At 43.5% G+C, this 22,964-nt stretch overlaps 1 protein-coding gene across 8 annotated transcripts in view; it reads right to left on the bottom strand.

Moving 5' to 3' along the window:
- EBF1 (EBF transcription factor 1) overlaps nt 1-22,964 on the bottom strand; it is a 334,154-nt gene that overhangs the window by 117,384 nt on the left and 193,806 nt on the right. For 4 of the 8 annotated variants that reach the window (XM_084637706.1, XM_084637710.1, XM_084637707.1 and 1 more), the window contains exons 7-8: nt 11,147-11,228; nt 1,479-1,620 (exon numbers count right to left, since the gene is read on the bottom strand). In XM_084637706.1, the coding sequence (XP_084493832.1) occupies nt 1,479-1,620; nt 11,147-11,228 (224 nt within the window). The remainder of the gene's footprint in view (nt 1-1,478; nt 1,621-11,146; nt 11,229-22,964) is intronic. The other 4 variants (XM_084637708.1, XM_084637709.1, XM_084637712.1 and 1 more) reach the window with 1 other exon arrangement.

The raw sequence follows: 22,964 nt of genomic DNA, 5'->3' as shown, positions 1-22,964 counted from the left end.
GTGAAGACAAGAATAATTATAAGAAAAAAAGTATAAACTTAATCACAGGTAGGCATTCAAAGGTCCTCACTGGGGAAAAAAAGGGTATCTAGCTTAGTTCTAACAAAGCCAAAAAATAAACAGGTTTTGAAAGACAAGAGTTCATGTTAAAAAGATTGCAAGGTTGAATAGAGTGACGTGTCCTTTGTAAGGCTCTGCCTCTTGTTAATTAATAAAAGCACAGTTTGCACATTCCATACAAAAATCGAGCAAACATTATGACAGTGGTTTGTTTATTAGATTAGGTTGTTGGCAGGGATGAAAAAAATTCTATAGGAAGAAGCATAGCTGAAAATGGCTCATGACCTACATAAAAAGTTAGAGTTAAATAAATACAGATGTAAGTTATGTTTATATAATGAGAAATGCTGCTGAGCTAAGAATTTTAGGTTAGTAAGTGCGAACTACAACCTCAATCCTGCAACCACTTATCCATACCTTCAACTTCACTCACGCAAACAGTCCCAGTGACTTCAATATGGCTACACACATGCAGGAAGTTAAGCAGATGACTAAGTGTTTGCAGGATCGGAGCCCAAAAGAATGAGTAGAATAGAACTCTTTTTCATCAGCAATTCACTGAGGGGTGGAAAATGGCATATTCCCCCATTATTGTTATTTGTATTGACGTATGTAGTTTACATTTTTCCAAGTGGCATTCACTTTCCTTGAGACAAATTTTATCTGGTTTCTTCTAACTATTTGGCAGAATATAACCAATTACCCATGCAATCCATGGCAAACACTTATGGCACAAACCAATGCAAGGGGTTGGGTGCATTCCACACCCATGACTGTCAATGGGAGCAAGTGCCTAATGTGTTCAGAATTATAACCCACTTCAAAAGACAAGGGACAATTCTCCCAAGGGGCTGGGGGGAATTCCCCTATGATTTTGTTTTGTTTTGTTTAATTTTTAGAAGCAGTCACCAATTTAGAGGACAAAGCAAAAACAAAACATTAATTAAGTCCAGATTTTCAAAGCAGCTCTCATTTAAAAGCTCAACGTAGTAGCCAGATTTTCGACAGAGCTCAGCACCCAGCAGCTACCAGAAATCTGGTCCCAATTGTGGGTGCCAAGCGCTTTTGAAAATCTACCCACATCTTTTACATGCCAGGGGGAGCTGTGCCATTTTGAAAACCTGACCCCAATTTTGGGTGCTGAGCGATAGTGATCCCAAAAATGGACATTTTTCAGTAAAGGAAGGGGCAGATTTTTCATGAGCATTTTCTCAGGTTCCCCACCACCACCACCGAAACCTCTAGTGCTCTGCTGCTTTGAAAATCCAAACCCAGTTTTTGGAGACTGATCTCTTAAAAATTTGGCCCGGAAGTTTGTTTCAATGACTGCAGGACAATTTGAAATGAAAAATGAGAGAGAAACCAAATAAATCCACATTTAAAGTAGCAATGTCAACCAACGAAAATGATATGCCTACCATGTTCCAGATAAGAAGGCGTACCTTCCGAGGGATCGAGCCTTCGAGCCCTCCGCCCATGCTTGGAGTTGTTGTGTACAAACATATTGTCTGACACCGCCAACACATGGCCGTCCACGTTGACTGTTGTCGACACCACAACCTGCGAGCACAAGAGTAAAACGGATCAACGTTTGATATATTAAAAAAAAAAAAGAGCACAGATTGTAATAAACTCAGTTAAATAAATAACAGCTGGGAGCTGCAGAAAATTGCATAGCTATTTCGCATAATAACTGGTGCTTATGCTGTACAAATCTAACAAGAGACGCTATTGATGAGTGAGTCTTTGGCATAGAAACCTTCTGATACAGCTTTAAGTCAAATTGCAGAGTTTGTAGCTGTATGGCAGAAGGTACGCTGTTAGCCATCATTTTAACAAGAAGATCTTTATTAAGGGTTTCTCCCGCCCCTCCCCCCTGCAAATACAAGGGCGGCTGTGTTTCACCCTAAATTATCCTTCAGTTTCTCTGCTGAAGTAGATAGCGCTGTTGACATTGCAAATGAGAATCGATTCAAAATAAAAGAAAACAAAACCACTTTTTGTGAAGTTGAGACGAGAGCAGAGTTCTGTTTCTCACCCAGCCCCAACCTCCAATATTTTAGCCACAGTCACCAGGGGATATCTGGATTTATCCCAAATTCTCCCGCTCTGAGCTGCATTTGAGTGAGTCTGGGGACAGTCTCCGTTTCACCCTTATTACCATCTGCGTTATCCTCATGTCTAGGGGCCCCAACCAAGATCAGGGTCCACTGTCCTAGACACTATACAGACACGATCTGAGATGGATCCTGCCCAAAGGAGTTTCCAATCTGGATAGATAAGACACAAAGTGTGGGAGGGGAAACTAAAGCACAAAGAGGGAAAGTGACTGTCCAAGGTCACACAGCTGGTTGGAAGCATTGCTGGGAATAGAACCCAGGTCACTCAGTTCCCCACCCTAATTCCAGGACCACACACTGTTTCTCTTACCCTGTTCCCCGCTCTGACCCCTATGTCCTATACTAATGAAGTACAGCATTTCAGGGTTTTATCCCAGTTGAAGACGGGGCCCTGGGTAGACTGCCAGTTTTCCAAGAGCATGCATTGCCATAGAGAACTTTAACTAAAACAATAAGAAGAAATGACCTACACTTCTCCTTATATTAAACAGGGAAAGGGATTAAAAACTGAAACCCACAGAGATATGTTTATTCATGCGACCTCTTACAACCAAATATAATAATTGTCTGTTAATTGCAGTTTCAGCTCCCACCTCATGCTTCGACATGTGAAACAGCAATCAGCGGCTCCGTTTAATCCACCTATTATGTTGACTAATTAACTTTGCTCGACAGTTTATTTCTTCCTCCATTATCAGTCCCTGTCAGCCGCAAGCACACTGCCGCATAGGGGGACCTCAGCCCTCTTGATTGATCACCGATAGATTGACATGCAGATTAATTTAATTAGAATCACCTCACTTGAGAAATGAAAGACAATGGCAAGGGGGCTAATAGATCTGCTCTTATAATGAGGCGAGCCTCCAGAGGCAGGGCAGAGGATTTCTGATTTATTTTGCTGAATTCCCCAGTCGCTCTGACAGGCTCTTGCTTTAATTGTTCTTGGTTTTGAGAGGCTTTAGCTTCTGAAGAGGTGAAATGCTTTACAAGGATTGGCAAACATTGCTTCAACGCTCCCAGGAAGCTGCTACCTCTCAGCAGTGGTCGAATGGGGACACTTAAGGGATCACTTACAACAATTCAGTGTCATCACTTGAATTGGATAAAGAGGGGAAACTAAAAACTTTGCCATTCTACCTATTTCTCACCACCTATTAAACACTTAAAAATACAAAGTGAATCAAGTGGCTAAACCATCCTTAGCCAAGCCAGGAAGCCTTTGTCTTTAAGGGGGGGACACAACAGAACAGTTTGCATTTCAGGATTTCTGATATAGTCCATCGGAACGCCATTCTGCCATGGATTTTTTTTAAATACATATTATTAAAATACAGAATAAAGGATTCAACAGCTCTTACAAACAGTAATTTGGAGGGGGAAAAGACCGCACCAAATACTGTAGGTAAATCCTTCTAAATTCAAATTAGTGGAGAAAAACACTACCAAAATGTAAAATTCCACAAGGATTTCAAATGGAATTTATCCTTTTCGCTCCTGGGGGGCAGAATCAAGGTTTTGCTGTTTCCACTAAAATGTGAGCCTACAGTGATTAGCACATAGTTGGTGAGGGCACAAATGAGATTGCAACCACTGTAAATTCCGTGGGACAAGGATTTTTGGACAAATCCTCAGCTGACGTCACTTGTCATAGTGCCATTGACTTCTAGACCAGTCTTCTGTGTTAGTTGGTAAAGTACTAGGCACATTTAGATGTAGAAATATAATAAATAAAATAAAATACTAATAAATAAAATAAATAATAATGATGATGATGATGATGATGATCATAGCCACAGAAGAATTTGAATTTCCTAGAACATCAAAAGGTTGAAATATTTTCCCCCACAACTTGGCCCCAATCCTGCAAATACTTATGCATGTGCTTCCCCTAAAGCATGTATGTAGTCTCATTGAAGTCAATTAGGTTAAGCACATGCTTAAAGTTAAGCATCTGAGTGTTTCCAGGATCCAGACTTAAAAGTCTTCCTAAGTTAAAAATAATACTAGCTTATGGCCCAAAACTGCAAAGTCTTGCGCATGTAAGTAACCTCTCTCACATAAGAAATCCTAACATGGGAGTAACTCTACTCGTAAGAGTAGATCCAACAAGGTCATTTACGGCATCAGGCCTTTGTAATATTTTTCCCTCAGGTTTTGGAACCTGTTGATGTGCCACGTTTTGATTTACTGAACTGTACCTTCCTACCTATCTCTTGACCAGGGAGTTTGATTTACTGCACAGAGACCACATTGGAGTGGTTCTCTGGAGTCGTTAGCAGAAGCAACTATAAAAGGAATCACCATGAGAATCTGTTTCCAGTGTCAGGAAATGCAGAAAAAAAGTGGTTACTCTGGGTGTCTGTCTGAAAAAAAAATGATTATTCATAGTGCACCTGTAAAAAGCAGCACACATGCTCTGCTTATTTCTTAAAATATACAATTTTATTAATGTAAGCACTCTGTTTTGCTAGGAATGTAAAAAGGACTTAGCAGACACGCATTAGCTAAATATTAATGCCATGACTATGTAGAGGGAAAAAATAGACTGTGTATTTGTTATGCACTGCAATGATATACTTGGACTTTTTCAGTGCACATACAGGCTTATAAGGTACACTTAGATTTTTAATCTAAAATACAACACTTTTCTCATTGTGATTTTGAAATTATGGGGATGTGTTTAAGTTAAAGCACATGTTAAAACTAATGGTGGAGAAATCGTAAAATTGTGTGTGTGGGAGGGAAATCAAACTAGATGTGGAGTGCCCAGTGAGACATCCGTAGAACACAGACTATAGCAGGAGGGAAAAGAAACATGACAGTTTAATAAATGATTAATGAGGTGCTGACATAGTAATGTAAACATGGGGACAACCAAGCCTGCCAAATCTCAAACCTTTTCAAATTTTGTCAACAAAACACATTTTTAATTTGGGTCAGGCAAACATGGAAAATTATTTTGAGCTTTAGCTTCAACCCGTCATAGATTTTTAATCTAAATCCTGTATCAACACAGGGGGAAATTGGGGGAAGAGTTCTTCCCCTCCCCCCCCCCATCATGTTGTAACTTTATTCAGCCAGCCACCACTATCATTTATGCTACATTATATAATGACTCGGCAAATTATTCTGCCTGCCGTAAAATAGCTCAGTTGTGAATGTTTTGGGGAGGTCAGTTAAAAAACCTTCTGAAACAAGAACGCTGGAGATCAAACTATTTATCCAGGTTTAGTGCTGGGCCTGTTTGTTTGTTATGGTGCGTCACCTAATATATCAAAATTAAGCATCGCATGACTCCTCATTTTTAACCACAACCCATTAAGCTTTGCTAATTGATTAATACATAACATGTTCCTGGTGTTTTCAATTTTCTCCATTTTCCTGGCAGTGCCCTGATATTTTGGTTTATACCCCAGGCACCTCCTGGCAAAGGCTGCAGAAATTCAACAACGCTAATTTCCAGGTTTGAGATGTCTCTTGCTGCCATTTGCTTTAGGCCTGTGTCTTTGGGATTCACTAATCTGATTTTATATCTCGCTGTCCCTGCTTCCTAATGGATGTCATGACAAAAAGGGATGGGAAAGTTCTTTATTTTCATCACCAGTTGGAGACTGCTTCGTGAAGTTTGTTTCCGTCATTCTGGTAACCCAAATATACCTTGATTCAACAAGATACTTAAGACAGTGCCTAAAGTTAAGCACGTATGTGCAATGCACTCAGTGAGATTACTCACATGCCTGAAGTTAGGCACATGCTTAAATACCTTGCTGAACTGGGGTCATAGCTCACACTGCTATTTTCCAAACTCCCCCCTCCTCCTTATCCCTCTGGGGAGAGAACCTTGCATGTCCTAACTCCATTATCTGGGATTCATGAAGCATCATTTTTGTCTCTTATGCAGATTTACAGCAGGACACAAGTGGCTACAATTCAAACCTGACTGGCAGCATCCCATTAAGACACGTTTGAAGCTTAGGCTGAGGTGGAGGTTGTGGGGTAAACCCATCAGCCAGCACGGTGATGTGTCCATGGCTTTCCGGGTTTCCATAATAAATGCCTTTTGAGGGGTTTATGCTCTGACTCAGCCACAAAGGTTTCCTCCATATTGAAACCTGACACGGGTTAGCAGTTTTATTATCACAGCAACAACAAAATACCCAGGTCGTCTGGGGTTTGTTAATTACACAAGTATAGAACACGTGGTTTAGTTCTGTGTGGTATTTTAGGGCAGAGAACCGCCAGGGTGCAGCAGACCAAGGGGTAGTGGGGGCTACTGCCCCCACAATGGGAATATTGAGGGGAGCAGATCTAGCTGATGCAGAAGCAAGAGGGGGACCCAGCTATATCCCATCCCCATGCAGGTGGGGGCAGGACAGAGCAGAACCCAGAGCAGGGGTTGGGAGGTGTGGGAGCAGGCCAGACACCAGAGAACGGGTAGGATTAGCTCTCTTCTCCCTAGCTTCTGTTACGCAGCCATGCTGGCCAGGGCCAGCGTACAGGGAACATGCCGGAGTCACACAGTAAATGCCTCCAGCCGCCTGGGAGAGGTGGTCGCTTATGTGACTCCTCAGCCCAGACCAATCCCCACCTTCCAGCCACCCTGGGTCCTGCGGAGACACTCAGCCCTGGGGAGGGGCAGGAGCATGTGTGCCAGTTGCCAGGCTGGGGTGAGGGCTAGAGCACCAGCACCTGGGGCGGGGGGCATGGGGTGTCGGCACACAGGTGCCAGCCACCGAGGGAGTGAGAGGGAGAAAACAGCACCAGCCACCAAGGGTGGCGGGGAGTACATGGCACCAGCTGTCAGCCACCAAGGAAATGCGGTAAGAACACCCAGGATGCTCCTCCCCGAGCTGCATCTCAGTAGCTCCCATCACTCCCCCTCTGTCTCCCCCCCACCATTCACAGCAAGCTGCTCACCCGCCCCCATAATGCCATCTAATTACTATTTGTATTGCAGCAGCACTTAGGGTGCATCTACACTGGAATAAAAGACGCAAGGTGTAGCCGTGGCTTGGGCCACAGGGCTATAAAATTGCAGTGTAGACATTCCAGCTCAGGCTGGAGGCCAAGCTCTGGGACCCTCCCTCCCCCTGGACTCCTTAGGTTGCCAGGGAGGGCACACTTGGACATAAATACATTTCAGGACAGGACCCCTCATTCCTTTCCACACTTGGGCCTAAATTCACACACAGCTCCCCAAAACCAGCATACCCTCTGTCCCCTTCCCTTCACTCGTTAGCCACTTTATGACTAAATGAGACAGTTAGGCTCCACGTGACCCTTCCACAGTGAAGCCCACCAGGGGAGGAGAGAAAGAGGATGGAAACTCTGCAAAGTTCATCCTCAGGTGGCATTAGCCTGTGTACCTGGGCCCGTATCTTTGCCACCACCACCCCGTGTTCCCCAACAGAAGGCAGGGCAAGAGCATGGCTGCATTCCAGCAATCCCTAATGACTCCCTTGGCTTGGGGCCTTTTCCAGGCAGACAATGGAGATCAGCCCCAAAGACGAACCAGTTCCCAGATGACACCAGGAGCAGGGTGGGAAAAAATGGCAATAAAGTAAGGAAGGAGGAGGTATGTTGTGAAAACAAAACTCCCTCACTTCTGTGTGGAAAGGTGGAGAGCCACGCAGACAGGGCCAAATGGGACAATCTGATCCTTTCCAGAAACGCCGGCTATCCAGCTATGAATAGGACTTGGAATTGCTTCGATCTCATCACTGACCCAAGCCTTTCAGGTTAGTGGGTGAGATCCGAGCCCCACGGACGTCAGTGGCAAAACTCCCATTGACTTCAAAGGGAGGTTTACACTGCCCCTGGGAGCGAGTCTCCCAGAGTGGGTAGCACAGTACAAATAGCTGTGTAGACATTACAGCTCGGGCAGCAGCTCATTCTCTTAATCCCACCTAACCCCTGGGTCTGAGCTCAGTGGCTAGCCAGAGTCTCCACCAGAGCCACAATGTCCACACTGTCCACACATTTCTGTGTGCTAGGGCAAAGGCCTCTGGCTACCAGCTGTAGTGTAGACATGCCCAAGGGGGCCAGGATTTCACCCAGCACGTTTACACCCGTGCACCAAAGATGGGTCCTCTGTAAGACCTCACTGTGGTTTTGCTTGATACTTTTCTCCCCTAGAAGTGAAAAATGAATCCTGTCTCTTCTACCCTCTACAGTGACCAGCTGCTTTATTTTAAGAAGTTTGTTGTGAGAGCAACAAGTTCGAGAAGAAAACCCAGCTATTTCAAAAGAAATAAAAAAGCACCAGCATTTAATGGATTTCTACAAGCTTTAATAGCTCACTGTATTAATGTATGAGCCATGCTTTGCTCTGCTGAAAGTGATTAATTTCTTGAAAATGCTAAGGTCACGCTAATTGACATGACCTGTGTAATTAAGCAGTCTCTGTTTACACACTGAAAGCTCAACTGCTGTGAAGCTGGGTTTGCATGACAGAATGTCTTTACAAGTGAAGAGATCAACCACCTTTCCTATGCCCTACCTGTTCACCTACACAGGCTCCTGACTGCTGTTCTGAGGGAACATACAAAGGCATTACCATATGAAAATCAGCCCATATCTTGGGGGAGTACAAAACTGGCAGTGCGTACATATCACGAACCGTGTGCTTTGACAGGCCCCAGACCCGGCTGTTCATGCTAGATTGCCCTACTGGCGAGAGCACCCTTGGAGAATACTTTTCCTCTTAGAGGAGAATATATATTTTAATAAGTGGGAATAGCTCCCAATGGCAGCACGCTATAGAGGAAGACGCATGCAGCCAGACATCAGGGACTCCTGGCATTCCAATCTCAGTTCTGACACTAACTGGGTGCATGACCTCGGCCAAGTCACTTCCCTTCCTGTATCTCAGCTGCACAGGAATAAATAATACTCACCTACTTTGTGGGGAACTATAGGGATTAACCTGTTAGCATGTGTACAGTAAAAGAAAGAGGCATTGAGTATCATAACCACTCATGCAACGCGTACCCCATACGACTAAGTGCTGCGGTGGCTGGAAGGGGATTCAGAGCACCCTAAACTGCTTCACACATGCTGGGCTTCTGAACAGATGGTCCTTGGCCCACTTCCAGCCTCAGCTACCCTTCTATGACCCACATGGATTGCAGGATAAACCCCTCACTGCTTCTGGGTGAAGGTTAACCCCAACCCCTGAGGACAGTCCTGAGTAAGAAACCTCACGGAGCTTGTCTTCACTAAACTCCTGCATTGCCCCCAACGAGGGAGGGTCATTTCTCCACCTTACCTACCCCTTGTAGGCAAAACACCCTCTGAACGATCACACAGGGGGGTCCTTTGGGCAAATATTTCCCACCACTGCCTACACCCCGCTGGCTCCAGCACTGGGAGGTCTAGAGTAGACAATGCTCCCATGATCTGTGATGTTTTTAATTCCATATCTTTATGGCCCTTCATTTTCAGTTTTTATTTTATTTATTTTTTCCCAGGAATTTATTAGTGTTTATTACCACAAGTCACAACAACAAAAACCGGTCAAAATCAGTGCAAAAAACTATTAATAATTTTTCTGGGTAAATATTGGGGTTTATATTGGTGGACAGAAAGATGGGGGGAAAGTATTCAGTAGATTAATGCTTTGATTTCCATTCATCAATGTGGTTTACTGCAGAACTAAAACAGAACTCAAACACAATGCCACCAATACCCAAATAAAACTTTTCATTTGAATCAAACAGTTTACTGTTGTAGACTTAGAACTATTAGGCTATAAATATTTGCATTTAATAGTTGGACCACACCATTTGCGGCGCATACACTCAACTTCATCCTTTGCTCCTGTTTTTTGTTTTTTTAAAAACTTTCAAATACTTCCTTGTGTTCCGAAACATATTCTGATACAGATTTTTGTTTTCTTCCCACTTTACTGTGTCAAATCTTTGAACAGTTATCTGCTAGCAGCTTGAGATGTGTACGTGGCAGGCATGAGATTCATCAGTACATTCAGATGCGCATGCACTTCAGAGCTTGCATGCGTGCCTGTTTATTAGTCTAGAAGATACACACAATAAACACACAGCCTTACTTCAACAGGCAGCTTTGCATATACACAGAGACCAATGTGTTATCATAATACAGCTATCTCAGGGAATGTATTGTATTTTCCTAATAAAACAAAAGCTATTTTTATATATTTGAGTGATACAAAAATAAGGTGAAAATCAGAAAAAAATGAATAATACTTTTTGTAAAACCTGGGAATTTGTTGGTAAAAATTGGTTTAAACTGAAAACGAAGGAGCTTACATATCTTTTAGACTGGTCCTGAGCATGGTTAAACAACATAATGGAAAAATATTGGTGGCTAGCTGGAGCTCTGTTCACCCCACAGCACTCAGCCTATGTTTCCACGGGTAGGAGCTTACAGTGGTAGGGAAGTATCTGCTAAGAGCAGACAGTGGGAGTTTTGCCTCAGTGAGGACTGGGCCAGTATAAAATTAATACAATCTTTCAAAAAATAAAAAAAATATTTCAAACTGCAGCAAATGACTCCCCAAGGGGAACCTGTTTAGATTTTCAGCATAACCATACATCTGTTTTGGTGACAAGATTTCCCCCACTAATAAATATTGCTTGCTCACTTAAAATCTTTACATGAAGGCACAGTTAGGTCTTAAGGCAGAGCAGGATATCCTAGAGAGAAGCAGCCATGTGATTCAACACAGCAACAATACAAGGCCACTTCTGTTTCTTCCCGTCACAGTTTTACTTCCCACAGGGATGGCATCATCTTCAAGTCTTCTCTTGCCGAGAGCAAGAAAATCCAAGAACTTCCTGCTAATTTCTGTTGTCACTGGGAATCTCCAAAACTGAGATCAGTATAGTAAATTTCAGCATCTTCCAGTTAATTACCAGCTTAGTTTGGGTCAAATTTATTTCTACCCCACCAGTAGATTATTTTTAAAGAAGGAAGCATGACATACTGACCTGGAATCTCCGCATGTCCCGGGGGTTTCCTGCATTTTTTAGGCAATTTTGGTTACATTTGAGAAAAAATTTCAAGAAGAACCTGTGGAGAAAAGAGACACCGCCATTAGCCTCTCAGATGCATGCAGCGTATAGCACCATGTCCCTTTCCTGAGTCTGATCCAGCAAATCCTTACTCCAATTAGCAATCCTTACTCACACAAGCTGTGCCTTTGACTGGCCACATGGGTAAGGACTGCTCACATGGCCTCCAACCAGCAAAACACTTCAGCATGTGCTAAAAGTGACACATGCTTAAGAACTTTGCTTTGTCATAGCCATACAGGTTTGCAGAATTGGTCCCTATGTCACTTTAAATGGCTAGCGTCATGGAATCATGCTGTCTTCCACAGCGACCAGGAAGTTAAAGAGACAATTTCAGTACAGCAAAGAGAAAGCAGAAGAATGCTGGCCAAGAAAGCATCTTTGCATATAAGAGGTTTCATCTCATAAGTTCATGTGTAGCCTATAAACCTCAATTTATGCAAAAAATTTAAAGCATTCTGCACAATCTGAATCTTGATCCAACAATTACACCAAATTTGTCAACAAAATTAAAGCTCGTTCATGACAAATCACATAAATGAATGAACAAAATACTGTGGGCGTGAGGGGAAGTCTTGATTAAAAGGCTGATTTCATGGAAGAAATGAAATGACTGCCCAGACCTATATGTTGCTTTAAGAAGAGACATTGCATTTTACAAGCCCCCAATAAGCAAACATTTTTCTGAAAATATTTTCTTCACTGTTATGCACCAGTGGACCATAAACCCATAAAGACAAGCTGATGAATAATAGTGGGTCTCATATTCCTGCCCGCCGCCGCCCCCCCCCCCCCCAGGAACCAGGGTTTTTCAGCCTTTTGTCCAAAACAAACTGCAGCCAGGGCTCTACTAAAGATAACTGTGTAAAATTAAATCCTGCACCAAGCTTTAAAACCAGGCACAACCAGACAGAGCATCATTATACCTGCAATAGCTGTTGATTAACCAGGCAGAGGCTAATTTACCCTGTCTCCACTTATAATGAGGCATCAAGGAGTGACTGTTTGTTATTGTTTTACTTAAAATCAGAAAGTTAATTTTTTGTAAGCGTCCGTCCTGATCCCCGGTGAGAACCCACAGTGGCCACTAAGTGGCATAATTTGCATATGCCGAAATCAAGAAGGGCAAAACTGGGCTTGTTGCATGGAAACACACAGCTGCATTTTGCTGGTTGGTGTTCTGTGATGCTGCTCCCCTGCACCGTTGTGGAACTGCATCCTAAAGAGGCCTGTCTGACTGTTGTGTCAGCTCCCTCACGCTCTAAACATCATTTTAGGCAATGGCCATGGTGACAAATTTAAACTCCAAGGGGCTACTTTCATTAAAGGAAATCAAAGAGACCAACCAATATAAAACGATAAGGAGCCATAAGACACTTTCAACGGTGGATGGCAAGGGCGCTGTTTGTTTACTCGCAATTAAAGAGGGGTATAAGCCATTGCATTTTCTCATCAAGAAGGTCTGGATATTCAATAACCGAAAGTTGGTGCTATTTGTCATGTGTGTGTCTTTTTAAGCCTCTAATGGCCAGCTGTGACAGCCTGACTCAGATTGTGTAGAAGGAGCTGTCAGCACAAATCCTGGCATCTTGAATCCAGACAACTGCTTGCCACCAGTCAAAGGTTTGTACTCGTGCCAGAATGGATTTTGAGAGACAAGCAAATAGGGCATTAATTCCGCCAAAGAAAAACGAACTGCAGGGAGAGTTCAGGATCTTACACTTCAGATGATGGCTTTCCTGTCAACAGCCCATCATTTAGCTTGTGAGCTATGAAGGGCACGGACATTAGATCCCTCTTGCCCTAAGCTGGCCCTGTCATGCGGAATGCTGGCAGAATAGCGAGACCACCCCTCTGCGAGAGATTGCTGGCTGAAATAAAAATCCTGGCCATCTGTTGGGAGGCAAAGACGTCCCTGTCAACTGGTGCCTGGAGCCTCAAACAGGCCCTTATGTGGCAAAGTCTCTCAGAACCACTTATTCTTTAGGGAAAAGTCTGCTCTGCCCCAAGGGTTTACTAGAGAATTCTTCAGAGTTTTCCAGAATGTAGGAGCCAAGCAGCTGACCACTTTGGCTTGAACTTCCCTAAAGGAATATATTACCAGGAAGGGAGGGCGGGAGATGTAACAGTTAAAAATATCTGCATTGAAAGACGGAGTCAAACGTGCCATGCAAACGTAGAAAACATTTATCATGTTAACTTTGCATGGCATGTGTAAACACGGGGGGGCGTGTGTGTATGTGTGCACTCACGCACGCATGCATGCTGATCAATTCAAAAGTCCCCCCAAAACAGGCAAAGCTCTTAACAGAGCCTCTTTATCAAAACTCTAAGCTTTTTCTCTGCTTAAGAAGCTATGTCATTTTCTTGTTTTATAAGCTGGCACCAAATCAAAAGCATCAAACACCTACATGAAATACAACAGCTGGTGTCTGGGGTCTGCAAAGTCTAATTCAAAAGCTCCAGAATTTTACCACAGTTACATGGGTGCATCGCTCCTGAAGTCAATGGGTGTTTCATCCACAGAAGCTGAAGAAGAATTGAGGCGCACTTATTTAGTTCTATCAAAACCCAAAAAACTGGTGAATTCTGTAAACTCCAGGAAGGCTTTTTTTTTTCTTTTTTTTTTTAAAGCCACAGCATTTTGGAGAGGAGTTTTCAAACACAGAGCTTGCCTCTTATATTTTCTCTTACTTTGTTTTAAAAATAAATCACCTGATAAAATACTCTATCCAATCCTGAATTCTTATTCTACCGAGAAACAAACCAAAATATGGGCTGAATATTGTCTTAGAAAGCACCAGCTACAAGCAGGCTCAGTGGCCATGAGAGTCATGTTTTGCCCTAACCCGTGAGAGACCTGGGTTTGATTCCTGGCAAGCAGAGTGCCTCACATCCTGTTCTGCACAAATCTCTGTGGTCCGCTTCAGTTGGGTCGCACAGGTGAAATGGAGTGCAGAATCTGACCCAATGTTAGTTGGCTCTGAAGGGAGAACCACTTTGGCTGGAAACCAGGTGGCTAGAATACCACTGCCTATCATGCTGACAAATACTCTCTCACTGTTTCCTTGTACTCCCTGGTGTGTCTGTATCCATCTGTTGTCCCTTGTGCTATTCTTAGATTTGAAGCTCATTGGGGCAGAGACTGGTTTTGTTCTGTGGTTTGTACAGCGCCTAGCACAATGGGGTCCCAGGCCACAAATGAAACTGCTAGGCCCTACAATAATACAAACAAATAATAATAATATAGAAACGGGGTCACATGAGTATACACGATGGCTTAACTCAAGAATATTCTAGTTTTTACTTATTATCTTAGAATTGTTAGTTCTGCCACATTCTTCACCTTGAGCTCCATTCTGCCACCTTACTCTGCAAGTCATCCCATTATAACAGGTTAGACTTGCCCAGGAGTAATGCTGGCAAAACTGGGCCCATTATAAACATAACTTACATGTGTATTTGTTTACATCTAACTTCTTAATATCAGGTTATTTTTTCAGAGCTAACTTTTTCCCCATATGATGGGGGGGGGAAATAGTATTCACGCTAACTGTCGAAGTCTGAAATTTGCTCACTGGGTGAATACATGTGCAATGCCCAGGAGTGCTGATAAAAGCCTGAACTTTAATTTCTGAGCCCCAGCCACTTGACGTGGGTCGGGTTTGCCAAAGGCTAGTACCCCTGCCGGGGTGCTGGAACAATTTGTATAGTGGGGGTACTGATGATGGAAACCATGTATCTGGTGTTTGTTATTACTGCTTCAAGCACCCCCAGTTCCAGCACCATTGTATCCCTGTCATGTGACAAAAGTCAGCCCCCCCCCCCGTGGTTTCTGTGCCTACTGGGACATCTGCTTTGGGTTTTTACAATCAAACAAAACACATTGGCTAGCCCCTCCTGCCCAACACACACACACGGATTAATACAGCCAATGAAGGAAACACACTGTGACTGACCCCGCTGTAGAGTGCGGCTGGGGTACAAGCCCCCCTAGGTCTCTGTCCCACCAACGCAGCCATACTGCACCCTTCCCATCAATACCTGCACCCTTCAGGTGACACAGAGCTGCTATACTAGGCTGTACTAGGGCTGAAAGAAACTAAGTGGTGCACATGCCCTAGACACAACTACTCGAATGGTTCCAACATGGATTAACACAACGGTTCCCAGCCAAGCCCCTAGGGGCCGTCCACTACAACGGTATGAAGGGGTGGTCCTCAGGCCAAGTGCCAGTAATAGCCCCTTGTGGCCACTGCTCTTCTGGAGGCAACCACACCGGCCTGCAGATTCCCTGAGCACTGTTCAGCCCTTGTGCCTCATTGGGGTCTGTCTAGACAGCCCCCTTGTTTGCAGACCACTCCCAGGTCTGCCTTTTTGTAGTGGTTGCTGCCCCCCTGCCAGTAACAGCCTGCGTCATTGCCTGGCTCTCAGCCTCTCTCCTCCAGCTCCCAGGCTGCCTGTCCTTCACTCTGCAATCATTTCCCAGGTTGCTGCCTCCCGTTCCCGACGCCTTCCTGAGCCTGATTCTTGCTGACCATCCTTCCTGTGCCGGAGGGGACCCCTCTCTTGGCCAGATGTCACACTGGAGGCTAGCAAAATGCCTCCGAAATGAGCTAAAGCAAAAGATATGTCTAGCATGGAGGTCAAGGTAGAGGCTCGAACCCCATATGACAGATGGAAGTACTATTCTGCTTCTTATTGGGCATCTGCCCATAACTATAATCTCTGTCCCTCTGTGGTTTCCGATCTCAAGGCCACTTGTTCTCAGAAAATAACTTTCTGCAGTGGTTTGTGCAGGTGCTGATCTGAATCCACCACCTGGGGTCTACATTAGCTGATGATGGTGATGTGCATTACCAGCCGTAGGCTGACTACTTTTGTCAATATACGAACACGTCAGTAGCATTCTGGGTGTCCTCGGGAAAACATAGCCCATGTCCTCCATAGCTTTGTTCAGAGGTCACCTATTCCTCTTGCCGAACTGCCCCTTGGGTGTGGCTATGATAAGCCTTGGTCTGGGTAATATAGCTGTTATCTTGAGAAGTTGCCAGCTACTTTGTCAGTGAATTGAAGCTGAAGACCTTTGCACTTTCTGATGGAGTCAGACCTCCAAAACTCAGAGCTTCCATCCAAAACTGAACATACTCAGGGATTTTGAAATCTAGACACTGTCTCCTTGACTTGCTTCTTCCGGTAGCACTAGCGTTTCATGGTCTTAGTCAAACCATTTGGATCTATATAAATCCTCAACTGCTTTGGGTTTACTAGAGACAATACAGTAAATCCAGTCAGCTGGTGCCTGAATTCACTCAAGAACATCTTATTTTATCATCTTATTAAGTACAACTTTCACTTTCGCCCTCTGCTTTCGGGACATTATTTGGTGCATGCATATTTGGCGGCACACTGGGATCTCTACGAGTGCAATGTACTGTATCTTTCATGCATCCCAGCTCCTTAAATACTTTGGATTCTTTCAGAGCACATTTTGCCTCTTGCTCAGAAGACAGCCTGCTTGATCAGATGCATTTGCAGACTGCTCTTCAACCAAGCACACCTGGGACATCCCACTCTGCCATTCCAAACTCCGCAGAGTGACAGACATCCCAGGGTGGTCTTGCCACTTAGGCTCACTTTTTGCCCACTATAGAAAACAATATTTTTTATTTTAGCATTGCGCAGTCCCTAATTCATCTGCAAGTGATAACCTTCTCTGGACCTAAAGATCAATTATACCATAGATAATTAGGTCTCCAATTAGTCTAGATTTAGCTTTTTCATGTAGGGCTGTCATATTATTGTCAATGACCTCCCTCGACAGCTTGGTTTTCTATGTATGCATTTCTTGGTTTTGCATGCATCAAGTTATTCTGGAAATTTTTTCAGTGACTTTGGGGGAGGGATAGCTCAGTGGTTTGAGCATTGGCCTGCTAAACCCAGGGTTGTAAGCTCAATCCTTGAGGTGGCCATTTAGGGATCTGGAGCAAAAATTGGGGATTGGTCCTGCTTTGAGCAGGAGGTTGGACTAGATGACCTCCTGAGGTCCCTTCCAACCTTGATATTCTCTGATAATTGCCTTCTATGATAATTGTCTAGCCATTTGCAAAACCCTTCCACGCTCCCACTGGAATCAACGGTAGCTTCTCAATGCCTCTGGGCTTGCAAACCACAACAACATGGAGGATTTCACCCTCACAGCTTTCTTTGCAAGACCATTTACCTTCCAGAAAAATTGGAACTGTTGCAGACATCTCTTCCAGCCATATGCTAGGTTTCCTCCGAGCCTGAGGTGGCTTCATTTGCGCCAGTTTTGCCAGGGATTTAGTTTACTTCTGACACCCTGTATTATAGGCGTGACACACAGGATTGCTGGAAAGAAAGTGTGGCTTATTTGCTGCTCCTAGGGCATTGACAAGGGTCAGGGTTCTGAAAGGTTAACACCGCTGTCACCTGGCCGGGGTCCGTATTCAGTGATTCCAGTGGCTACTCCCACACTATGGTTCAACATTAAAAGGCCAAATTCTGTTCTCAGGTACATACGAGGAACTCCCATAGGGTCAGACTCTACTGCAAGAACTTCAGTTCAAGGTGAGCTGCATGTACGATGCAGTCCTCATCTCAACGCAACAATACGCCCTCGGCCAGCTTCATGCATCTAGGGTAAGAATTTGGCTCTAGATTAAGAAAAACCCACTCTGAAGAACTTCCCCAAAGGACGTAAGCATGGAATAAATCATCCTAAACCCATATTTACATTTTAGAAGACAGAACTGAAGGGCAAACACAGTAAAACAGTTCATTAGGTAACAGCTTGTACATCATTAATTATTATGCAAAACATTGTTTGAGATCCAGACGGTGCAGACCGACTTCCCAACCCCTGGAAAATCATGTTTAGATGTTTCTATCAGTCCCCGCAATGCCCACAGTCACAGAACAACAACAAAAACAGATATAATGGAAGGCATTAAAAAGAAACCTGTTTACACCCATAGTGTCTGTTGAAGCTGTTTTAAGAGTATACGCAAGGCATGGTAACAAGAACGTAGGCTCTCGTCCTGGCCTCTGACCGTGGAACGTCTGAACACAGACTGCAATTGCAGCCAGCACAGAGCCCTTGTCCTTTGAAAGGAGCAGCCTGGGTGCTTCAGAGAAAGCTGCACTTTGTGCAGTATCTTGCGTCCAAGGGGAATACTGCACTGAAGCCTACAGGTCTGATTCATGGCGAGAAGGACTTTACTCCTCAAGCAATCCCATCAGGATGACTCACCGGTAGAGTCGGCCAGAAAATGATTTTTATTCCCCCAGGTTGAAAACAAAGAAAAATATTATTTTGTCAAAACTTTTCAATTTTCAGCAAAAACCAAAAACCAAAACCAAAGTTGAGCCAAAACTGGAACAGTTTGGTTCAGAAATGCCACTGCAGTGCCTCATGCTCCCACTGTCCTCTACAGGTTGGCCTCCTTCATCGGACTACATCTCCCAGAATGCACTTCTCCCCAGCCTTGTCCCCATGTCCCCTTTTTTCCTTTGTCCTTCCATCCAGTTGATGCCCTCCTAACTAAACCCCACCTTTAGCCATTTGCTGACCATCCCATTGTCTACTTTGCCTGTGGGTTATATCCCTTTATCTGTCTTTTCTATTTATATTGTAAGGGCTTCGGGGCAGGGACTGTCTATTATCCTGTTTTTGGACAGCCATGCTAAGCCCAGTAGGGACCCATTCTTGGTTGGCCCGTGATACAAACAAACAAAACAATAGTAATATTCAAAGGATTTGACCATGGGCGTTTGCAGGCCAACATGAGCAGGATTATAAATTAAAACTGAACTTTCTTTAAAAAATAAAATAAGATCTGCGTGGGGAGCAAGATGCACCTCTCCATCATGGCCCAGAGGGAGATTTAAGAGAATTCAAACACGGAGGGTTAGCAGTAGGACTTTCTTTGCCATTGCCACAATAAATATGTCTGTTGAAGGGGAAAACATAGTTGGAAAGGGAAGACCTGCATTCCTGATGCGGAAGAAAAGCTAGTTTGTTCCCAGTACATTGGAGAAATTGTTTGAGAACAGTTCACCCATGTGAAAATATGACAGCTGTAAGGCTGCCAAGCTCAGCGAGACCTGTGGCCATCCAGTGAGTGAGGGCTGCTTGCACAACTTAAACCTGTCAGAGGGCAAACAAAACCTGCCCAAGGTTTCAGAGGACAAACAAAACCTGCCCAAGGTTTAAGCACAGGGCAATTCTGGACTCTGGGATTAGGGGCTGTCAAACAAGGTTCTCTACGTGTCTGTCTCTCTGTAAAATTAGCAAAACCTTCAAAATATGAGTACCGATGTAATACCTTGCACCGTCCAGCAGATGAAAGAAGTTCAGGGTCATTTTACATGAAAACTCCAATGCAGCACAGTACTTAAGCATGTGTCTAACCTAAAGCATAGCAGTAGCCCCACTGAAGCCAATGGGAGTACTCCCGTGCTTAAATACCTTGCTGAACCAGGGCCATTATGAGCTCAACCACCTCCTCCTGTGCTAAAACCATGGGAAGGGACGCAGGCAAGGAGTTGCAGTGCAAAGACAGTAGTGGCGGAAAATATCAAGCAGACAAGAGCAAGTTATTTCATTTCTAGTGCAAACCAGGCCCTTCCTACCAATCTGACACTAGGCACCAGTCTCCTTGCACACACCACAAAGCAACACCGGAACAGACACCTGGGCCATTTGATCCACTTATTCAAGTTTCTCTATCTGCTTTTCAGTACACCACCTCCCCTTCTCCATCAGTCACCTCCACCATGTCTTGCTGTTAATCACAGTCCTTCCTAGTGCGCTAATGTCACCAGACAAAGGATACCTACACTAAATTATTCAAATGAAAGCCAACCAATGTGACTATTGCCATTTAATATTAACCACGGCCATTTGTGCACAAATCCAACATATATGGGGCATATGTGAGGATAGCAGAGAGAAACTCTAGTATTCAAAAACCCCCACAATTGCTACTGATAACTTCAGGAGAAAGAAGAAAAACACACTATGTATTTAAAGAGCTGTAATTTCCATTTAAACCCAAATCCAGCATTGCACCATTTTCCGTGTACAAGTAAGGGGCCACATCAAGTACCCTGATCACAAAAGAAAAAAATTGACGGCTTACACTGATATTTAGCAGCGTGAGACTGTGCATGGAAATCAAATACAGGCATGGGGGAAACCGCCTATTACCCACACGATCACAGCTGGGTTTTTAGTCAATAAACAGCAGTAGCCACCTTTTGTGGCATTTTTACAACTGAAAATTTATTCTACAGAAGAGAAATTAAACATTGCAGTCAGCCTCACTACCTCTTCCCCAAATGTAGCCATTCCTCATTTGTCAGACTGCCTTAATTTAAAAAAAAAAAAGGACCCAATCTTTCCTTTCCTGATCTCAACATTCTCCATGGTTCTAAGGGGCGCCGGATCAGATCCACTGTTTGTATTTACGGAATGCAAAACGATTTATTAAGAAAGCGCAACCCAGCAACAAAATTATGGGAATAACTTCCTTTTACTGAAAAATACACATCTGCCAGCTGAAGTCCAGAAAAGGTCCCTGAGATGTGACACGTGTGAGCCTCTCACAACAGGGCCCTGATTACTCACAGCTTCTATTGGTGCTCCCATAATAATACAGACAGAATAGACTGGTAGTTTTGTGAACCTGTTCTGAATTCCAGAGCTGGCGCAGGAAGCATTTTGCTGCTGTGGGTATAATAAATACTTCAGCACTGCAAATAGTTGGAGAAGAACTCATATAATCACCAAATCACAAGTTAGAACTGCCCAAAGGCAGCCTTAAATTACTCACTGCTTGCTTCACCAAATGTTTCAAGTTGGTTTTCCGTAGGTCTGTGTGCTCTGTGCAGCGAACTACAGTATAGCAATTTTTCATCTTCTACATTCTTCAGCTCTCCAATACCAAGTGTTCTAATGCATCAGAGAAATTTAGGCTTCTTTGGAAAAGTCTGTTTTGAATTTTCCCTCCCAAGTGAGTTAAAATCCCAGAGAGCTTTTCAACCTTTCATTAGCAATTGAATGAGGCCACAGAATATTTGCCCAGCACCAAAAGACAACAGTGCAAAATAGGGCAAAATATAAAAATAAAAACATTGCAAAATAATTCAGAGACAGGTCTGAATTCTCGCTTTTCCCTGTTTTAATTTTTCCCCTGGGGACTGGCTTTTCAACAATTCTTCTCAAACGGGTGAAAAAGTTATTCAGTGATTGATGGGGACTGAATATTTCTATATGCTCCCATTTGCACAGCATTCCATTTAACTGCAATGTTTATTGAAATCCAACTGGAACTAAATACCTCAAATAAACAAAAGTTTGCAGGGTTTTACACCATCTGTGCACCAAGTATCCAGAGGTTCACTTAGAATACCGAGGTGCAATGTATAGTGTGAACACACATACACTATGTGGGCATAGAGGGAAGGTGTATCCATCTACACATGCACAGATACACAACTGCCGTTGGTACTTTACTCTGTGCAGATAAGGAAGTCTTAAGCTGTGTTTTTCTTTAAGACCCTTGCAGTCACTGTTTGTTCTTTATGAGCTGAGGGGTCAGTGCTTTAGCTGAGACTGTGACAGGCCTCTCCAGAATTAGAGTACTTTATTATCACATTAGTACAGGGAGAAGTCACATAGCTAACAGAATTTATCCTCATGGATTCAGTAAAAGCACTAATATTCAATCACTCTGCCGCTGTTTAATTACCCTTCCTTACACTACTTTTTTTCCTTATTTGACCCTTCAAGTACCAGGCTAGGAAAATGTGTTAAAACTAGTTTTTTAATTCCACTTAAAATGCTAGACTTTATTCCCTGGGATAAGTATAAAAGCAGCACTGGGGTCTGTCATAGTTCACACAATGCCAGTGCATTAGCAGTCATCACTGTGTCATACTTGTGCTAGAAGAACCTGTGTTCAGTGTAAGTGATGACAGATAACAGAATTACTGTTAATTGTAATAGGATACTGGTATTCGACTGCCTGTTCTCTCGTGGTAAACTAGTGTAACCGTTCTTAGGCATCAGTAACATCCAAGATACAGTTTGTTAAAGAAAACAAAGAGAGTCAACTTAATCTCCACTTCTGTCTTAACAAACTAGGGAAAATAAAGGTGTCTTAAAACGTCACCCTCAGCTGCATGCTGTGGTGATGCTAATTCTTTCACTGAGGTATTAATGAAATCCAGATTCACAGTGAAAATAGTTAATAACCCCTCCCTTCTTTTTGACTGACTGACTGTGGCTCAATTAGATACATAGATCAGATGTTCACCCCTTAGCCTGTGTGTAAAACTGCATGCACAAACTTGTGCTTGCAAATACACTAATGAGCCTTGAAATAGCCTGACACCTGCGCACATTACAAGTGTTAGCCTATGAACCTACAAAACCCAAGGGTGTCAGACTACTTAAAGGGCATGTGCCAAGCAAACTTTTCAGCTGGTGTCTGAACCTACAAAGTGCAGACGCAATTTTGTGCACTTCTGGGTAGAAGCCCGTCTGAAAACGTAACCCTACCTAGATCAGGTTAAACCGAGACAGTACTTTATCTCAACCATATTTTCTTTACATGCAACGCCCAAAGCCTGCTTTCAATTTTTTTCCCTTGATCTTCTTAAAAAAAAGATCTGGTAATTATTTAGTATTAACAAAAACCATGTCATT

Source organism: Lepidochelys olivacea (assembly GCF_965140295.1).
Source record: "Lepidochelys olivacea isolate rLepOli2 genome assembly, chromosome: 8".
Lineage (NCBI taxonomy): Eukaryota > Metazoa > Chordata > Testudines > Cheloniidae > Lepidochelys > Lepidochelys olivacea.
Note: the sequence above shows the minus strand (reverse complement) of the source record. Positions and strands in the feature narration are given on the sequence as shown.